Below are 7,834 nucleotides of genomic sequence, written 5' to 3'. Positions count from 1 at the left end.
CTCTCCCTCCTATCCTTCCTCTCTCTCTCTTCCTCTACCTATCCTTCCTCTCTCCTCCTCTTCCTCTCTCTCCTCTCTACTCCAACTGGTCCAGGCAGATGTTCTCCCACTCTGAGTCTGGTTCTGAGGGTTCTTCCTGTTAAAAGGGAGTTTTTTCTCTCCACTGTGTCTCATGTGGGAATGTTGGGTCTCTTTAAAGTTAAAACCTGAAGAGTTCGGTTTAGAACCTGCTCTATGTGTAAAGTGCCTTGAGATAACTTTGTTGTGATTTGGTGCTATACAAATAAAGACTGATTGTTACCATACAGAATTAGAGGTCTGTGTAAAAAGGGGGGGGGGGGGCTGTAAGAGGTACATTTAGTCTGGATGAATAATTAAAAACAATGAAATAAAATCAGAATTAAAGTTGATCATGAAAAGTGTTGAGCCTGGTGTGTTTATTCAGTTCACACAGTCCTGAGTCAAAGTGAAAACACCATGATGCATATTCATAATAATCCCAAACTCAGCCCAGAGACACATGCTGCAGCCACAAAACCAAAGAGAGGAGGGGGCCGGGGGTGTTTGGTTAATCATTCAACCAGGGTGACAAATAACCAAAAATCAGTTAGAAACTGGAGGCGGAGGGTTTTACAACAACATAGTATTATTCTATTATTTCATATTCTGGATTCAGACGAATTTGGGAGGGAGGGAGGAAAGAAGGAAGGAAGGAAGGAAAGGAGTAAGGAGGGAGGAAAGGAGTAAGGAGGGAAAGGAGTAAGGAGGGAGGGAGGGAAAGGAGTAAGGAGGGGGGAAGGAAGGAAGGAAAGGAGGGAGGAAGGGAGGGAGGGAGGAAGGGAGGAAGGAAGGAAAAGAGGGAGGAAGGGAAGGAGGAAGGAAGGAAAAAGGAGAGGAGGGAGGAAGGGAGGAAGGAAGGAAAGAAAGAAGGAAGGAAAGGAGGGAGGGGGGAAGAAAAGAAGGAAGGAAAGGAGGGAGGAAGGGAGGGAGGGAGGGAGGAAGGAAGGAAGGAAGGAAGGAAGGAAGGAAGGAAGGAAAGGAGGGAGGGAGGAAAGAAGGAAGGAAGGAAGGATGAAAAGGAGTAAGCAGAGAGGAAGGAAGAAAGGAGGAAAGAAGGAAGGAAAGGAGGGAGGGAGAGAGGGAGGGAGGGAGGGAGGGAGGAAGGAAGGAAGGAAGGAAGGAAGGAAGGAAGGAAGGAAGGAAGGAAGGAAAGGAGTAAAGAGAGGAAGGAAGGAAGGAAGGAAGGAAGGAAAGGAGGGAGGGAGAGGGGGAGGAAGGGAAGGAGGGAGGAAAGAGGGAGGAAGGAAGGAAGGAATGAGGAAGCACAGACTGCATCACATGTATAAATAAGAACAGCCTGAGGAGAAGGAAGTGAATCTCTGTTCACCTCAGTTGAAGCTGGAACTTGACACCAGTATTTCAAGAGGGGTTTTTTTCACTTTCTCTTTCACCATTGACCCATTTTTGTCTTTTTTTTCTTTTTTTCTCTTCAGAGGCCGATGGCAGGTCGACAGTATTACGTCATGTGAAAGTTGGGAACATGAATCACTGTGTGTCATAGAGCTGTAATAAACACTGTTTGGAGTTTACAGCGTATAAAGGCAGAGGTGTCAAACTCATTTTCATTCAAGGGCCACATACAGACCAATCTGATCTCATGTGGGCCGGACCATTAAAAAGATGGAGGGAAGGAAGGAGGCAAGAAAGGTAGGAAGGACAGATGAAAGGAAGGAAGGAGGGAAGGACAGATGGAAGAAAGGGAGGGAAGAAAGGAAGGAAATAAGAAGGGAAGGAAGGAAAGACAGGCAAAAGGAAGGAGGCAAGAAAGGTAGGAAAGACAGATGGAAGGAAGGACGGAAGGAAGGAAGGAAGGAAGGAAGGAGGCAAAAGGAAGGACGGAAGAAAAGTAGGAAGGACAGATGGAAGGAAGGAAGGAAGGAATGAAGGAAGGAAAGAAGGAAGGAAAGAAGGAAGGACAGATGGAAGAAAGGGAGGGAAGAAAGGAAGGAAATAAGAAGGGAAGGAAGGAAAGACAGGCAAAAGGAAGGAGGGAAGAAAGGTAGGAAGGACAGATTGATGGAAAGAAGGAAGGAAGGAAGGAATGAAGGAAGGACAGATGGAAGAAAGGGAGGGAAGAAAGAAAGAAAGAAAGAGAGGAAGGACAGATGGAAGGAAGAAAGGAAGGAAGAAACAAAGAAAGGATAAAAGGAAGGTAGGAAGGAAAGTTGGAAGGAAGGAAAAGAACACAGGAAGGAAAGTGGGCCGGACTGCAACCATCGACGGGCCGGTTCTGGCCCACGGGCCGCATGTTTGACACCCCTGGTTTAAGGGCTCAGAATATTATGATGGAAGTTTATAACGGTGACTTCTTATTCTCTATTATGTCTCACAAGTCAGAGCAGCAGATTTATGATTTCATGGCATTTGTTAGACAGATATTAACTATTTTAACCACTTGAGAATCGATATAAACTGTCACAAATATCACATTAAGGCCAAGTCCACACGTACCAAAACAATCTTTTCCGTCTCCGTTCTCCCTGGCATCCTTTCAAGAATATTTGCGTACAAACGGATCCATCTCAACACGACTCAACACAATACTTCATATTCCAGCCTATAGGCGGCGCTACATCTAACATCCTCAATCAGTCTTTTCTGTTTAAGTGTGACTGTGTCATTTTAACAGAGTTACACAGACTCTAACAGGCACAAACACAATAGTTACTCCATTGCAGCTGTTTCCCCGCTGTATGTTCAAACACACGGTGCGTTCAAGGGCCCGTTGTGCGTTCAAAGACTGTGTGTTTAGGGCCCGTGATCGTCCACCAAAACCATCCGGGGGAGCCTATTAAAGCCCATAGACTGTATATAAGATAAGATAAGTTAAAGCCTTGGCTGTACATCCATGGCTGAGGCTGTATCTGTTGACTGTATGTTATCACAGTGGAAGGCTAAGCTCGAGGGGTGTGGCCATGACATCATCGAAACACAGGTCTTCACCATCCAAACGAACACTGAAGGGCTGTGTCACCCTGGGACCAGGTTTCAGAAAGCTTTGTTTTCACCCTGGGACCAGGTTTCAGAAAGCTTCGTTTTCACCCTGGGACCAGGTTTCAGAAAGCTTCGTTTTCACCCTGGGACCAGGTTTCAGAAAGCTTGGTTTGGACGATTGGCCAAAACGATGCAAAACATCTGCGTTTAAACCAAAAAGCGTCTCCGAGTGGATGACGGCCCCTAAGACACTTCTACCTTGAGGAAACTTTTGACATTAAACCTTTTTTTTGGGGCGACTGGAAGACGAGCATTTCTAACCACGGCTCTTACTACCCAAATATTTCCCATCAGACACACGAGACAAGGTTTACTCCAAGGAGAGACCCTAACCCTAACCCGTCCTGCTGGTCCAACGCTGAACCAACGCTGAACCAACACTGAACCAACGCTGAGCCAACGCTGAGCCAACGCTGAACCAACGCTAAACCAACACTAAACCAACGCTAAACCAACGCTAAACCAACGCTGAACCAACGCTGAACCATCACTGAACCAACACTGAACCAACGCTGAACCAACGCTGAACCAACGCTGAACCAATGCTGAACCATCACTGAACCAACACTGAACCAACGCTGAACCAACGCTGAACCATCACTGAACCATCACTGAACCAACGCTGAACCAACGCTGAACCAACGCTGAACCAACACTGAACCATCACTGAACCATCACTGAACCAACGCTGAACCAACGCTGAACCAACACTGAACCAACGCTGAGCCAACGCTGAACCAACACTGAACCAACGCTAAACCAACGCTAAACCAACGCTGAACCAACGCTGAACCATCACTGAACCAACGCTACACCAACGCTAAACCAATGCTAAACCAACGCTGAACCAACACTGAACCAACACTGAACCAACGCTAAACCAACGCTGAACCATCACTGAACCAACACTGAACCGAAGCTGAACCAACACTGAACAGAAGCTGAACCAACACTGAACCAACACTGAACCGAAGCTGAACCAACACTGAACCAACGCTGAACCACCGCTGAACCAACGCTGAACCAACACTGAACCATCACTGAACCAACGCTGAACCAACACTGAACCAACACTGGTCCAACACTGAACCAACACTGGTCCAACACAGAACTGTTTATAAAGGAAAATAAAGACTCAACAGGGTTCTCACACATTTCTACCATTGAAGTTTCTAAACTACTCCATGACCCCATGTCCATGACTTCATCTAACAACATAGAGACTAGAAGGCACAGTATCGGCTTGGAGAGCTTTGTTGAGGCTTTTGTTGAACATCAGAATCAGAGCTGTCAACGTTTCAGAAAACCTTGGAGCAAGATTTGAAGGGGGGGGGGGGCTATAAAGAAAGTTTGGCTTCATGGTCACGAGCATATGTCAAAGATCTTTTTAGTCCATTTGTACTTTAACCCTCCTGTTGTCCTCAGGTCAAGGAAGGACAGAAGGAAGGACAGGAGTAAGGAAGGAAGGAAGGAAGGAAGGAAAGAAGGAAGGAAGGAAGGAAGGAAGGAAAGGAGTAAGGAGGGACGGAGGAAGGAAGGAAAGGAGTAAGGATGAAAAGATGAAGGAATTTAGGAGAGAAGGAAGGGAGGAAGGAAAGGAGTAAGGACAAAAATAGGAAGGAAGAAGGAAGGAGGAATGGAAGGAAGGAAGGAAGGAAAGGAGGAAGGGAGGAAGGAATGAAGGAAGGAAGGAAGGAAAGGAGGAAGGGAGGAAGGAAACATGACTATGGACGCATCTGAAGTGTGGGTGGGACAGTGAAATGGGGGGGGGTGTCTGGGGGTCCTTTAACAGAGTAGATGTCATTTCCTGTATTCTGGAGCCTTTTAACAGGTGTTTTGACACTTTGATCTCACTAAATGATGGGTGCATATTATAATTACAATCACAAATGAGAAGATATTAAAAAGCTAAATATAGAAATTGATGATCACTATATTCATATTAAATTAATCTACTGATTTTTGACATGGTAAAAGTGGGAGGTCCAAGTTCATGCAGCCCGCCTTATATCTGTTATCTTTGATATCAGATCGGATCATCTCTAATTCAAAACGTTCCCAAAACATTCACCTAATTCCAAACTATTACTAAACACAGCTTTCCTAATTTCATAACTCAACTCAACTCATAACCCAACATGTGCTGACTGATGGCCTGACTGGTAAAGGTAAAGGCATCATAATCATGCCTTAACTTTGCGTGTGTGGACCGTCACACCAAATCCCGTTCAAAAAATGAGCAATTTAGTGAAACCCCTCCTGATACGGATGAACGCAAAACAAGCGCCCTAAAGCGTGCTGCAATACATACGAAAAGTTAAAATCTTATTCAATTAAGAGCTATTTTGAGTCTTAATTGAACACCGAATTCACAAAAAGGGTCATAACTTACAAACTATGTTACAAAATATGACACTTGTGTATTATATGTTTATTAACAAGCCAAATTAATGTTAAAATGTCAGATTTTTGAACGGGGTCCGGCGGTGCGTTCAGGCTCACTGGGACGTTCACGCAACATAGTAAACAAGCCGAGTTAGCCCTGTGGAGCTAACGCCTGCTAACTAGGGCTAGCCACGGATTCGGAATCAGACAACATTTATTACTGACACTAGACGTGAAACTAAAAGCCTGAGACTTTATCTTATACTACGTAGAGTCAACACTTTCTGCGCAGAGAGGCAGAAGACAGAAGAGACGAGCCCGAGCAAGGCCTCTCTTCCTCCGGGCAGCTCTGCTCACACTCACCCTGGTGGAGGTGATGTCCATCATGACCTCCTGGAAGGCGGCTGTCTCCTCCGCCTGCCTCTGGGTGTGCAGCGCTATCTTCTCGCTGAACTTTCTGGGGTTGGAGGCCCCGGAGCCGGAGCCCGGGGATGGTCCCGGTCCGGGTCCGCAGCCGCCTGAACCCGTCGCAGACATCTTCACAGCGGACGGGACGAGCTGACGTAGTGGAAAGATTCTCAGAGCAGCGTGGAGGAGAAGAGCGCCCACTCTGCTGCTGCTTCTGGGGCCGAAATGACTCACTGGGTTACAGCACTCTGCGTATAGGTCCGTATGGTTAAAGAAAAAAAAATACTGACCTGACCTGACCTGACCTGACCTGGAGGAAAGAAAACAAAACCATAATAATAATAATTAATACTTTATTTTTGGATAGGGACAATGCACCTTGATAAACATCGATATTTAAACATCTCTGTGAACATGCAGGATTATAAAAGCAAAGCAAAACTGCTAATTTGCGTCCGGAGTCCCTAATAAATACATAAATAAATAAAAAGAATACAAAACTCTGAAAGTTGCAAGAAAGAAATTAACAAATTAGGGAGAAATAAACTCACAAATTTGCGAGAAAATAAATAAACAAATACAAAACACAGACCTGACCTGGAGGAGGGGGTGGGGGGTAATATTTCGACAAAAACGTATACATTTTAAAGAAACAAATTTGCGACAATAAAAATAATAAAAATAACAGATGTTATTAAGTGTTGAAAGGTTGATGGTTGTACAAATATAAACAGCGTGTTATGTGTGTCTATGTTTCTGTCACATCAATAAAACATTTATGAGAAAAAAAAATATATTTTTTTATTTTTAAAAAGTTACATATTGTGGAGTTACACAGAAAAAAATATATAGAATACATCTCATATATAATTATAATAATAACATAATAAATAACATTAATTATTAATTACAATGATTGAGCAAAACAAATATAAAATAGAAATTAAATAAAAATAAAAAATAAAAATAGCAAAATAAATAAATAGAATAATCCCCTTTATTTTAACTATAGCTTCTGCATCTTCCTAAATGCTCGATTAAAAAAAAAATATATATACAAACATATAAACATAATCTATAATAAACTAGTTATATGAATATTTATACTGTCATAAGTCCCAAAGTAAACACTTGGATAAGATGTCAGTGCACACTTTGCATCATTCCTGGTAATAAATAATAAATGTTTTCAATCCAAAATAGTTCAGCATCAATATTTAGCCTATACATCAGTGTCATGTTTTACGTTTTTGGGTTTATTTCTGGACCAAAACCAAAAACACCGTCAGGATAGAAGGCTGTTGTTTTTTTTTAAATCATCAAGACACGTGGTTCAGGTGTGTACAGTTTGGTTTCTATGGTAACGTCTTCCTATGGTGACGGTCGGTTTCTATGGTGACGTTTTTCCAGCTCCAGCGTGTGACTGAGATCATCGAGGCGAGAGGTGTGAACGCCCACCTGCACGAGCTTGCAGGGCGGATATCCGTGCACGGCTTTTCAGGTGCAGAGTGAGTCATCCTGTCAGAGCACAGACGAGCTTCGGTGCTGCGGTGCGGGCCGGCAGCGCCTTCTGCTGGCCGAGTCCCGCCACTGCAACACATGAGAGTTTCATAAACCCGCAGATGTTTTTGAACTTCCTGAGTTAATTATAGAGTCGTGATTAAAATGTGAGGCTTTAAATTTAAGTTGGCAGATTTTTTTGTTGTTGTTGTTGTTGTTGTTGTTTTTTTAACTGTTTCTCGTCACTTAGCTACAGTTTTTATTATAATGACGTCAGAGGTCAAAGGTTAATCTCTCTGCTCAAACACACCAACCACAGAAATGTTAATGTGTGGTTGTGATACTTCAGAAACACAAATCAGTTTCCCGGTACATAAACAGGGTTGGGAAGGTTACTGTGGAGATGTAATAGATTACTAAGTTACTCTGTTTATAATGTAACATATTACTAGTTACTCTGTTTATAATGTAATAGATTACTAGTTAC

The 7,834-nt window shown here is 43.4% G+C and overlaps 1 protein-coding gene across 1 annotated transcript in view; it reads right to left on the bottom strand.

The window, feature by feature from the left end:
* LOC128366627 (CREB-regulated transcription coactivator 2) overlaps positions 1-6,030 on the bottom strand; it is a 41,260-nt gene extending 35,230 nt beyond the window's left edge. The window contains 1 exon segment of the mRNA XM_053327364.1: positions 5,803-6,030. Coding sequence (XP_053183339.1) covers positions 5,803-5,976 — 174 coding nt within the window. The 5' untranslated portion in view covers positions 5,977-6,030.
* Between the last annotated feature and the right edge of the window lie 1,804 nt (positions 6,031-7,834).

This window comes from Scomber japonicus, chromosome 10 (genome assembly GCF_027409825.1).
Source record: "Scomber japonicus isolate fScoJap1 chromosome 10, fScoJap1.pri, whole genome shotgun sequence".
Taxonomy (NCBI): Eukaryota; Metazoa; Chordata; class Actinopteri; order Scombriformes; family Scombridae; genus Scomber; species Scomber japonicus.
Note: the sequence above shows the minus strand (reverse complement) of the source record. Positions and strands in the feature narration are given on the sequence as shown.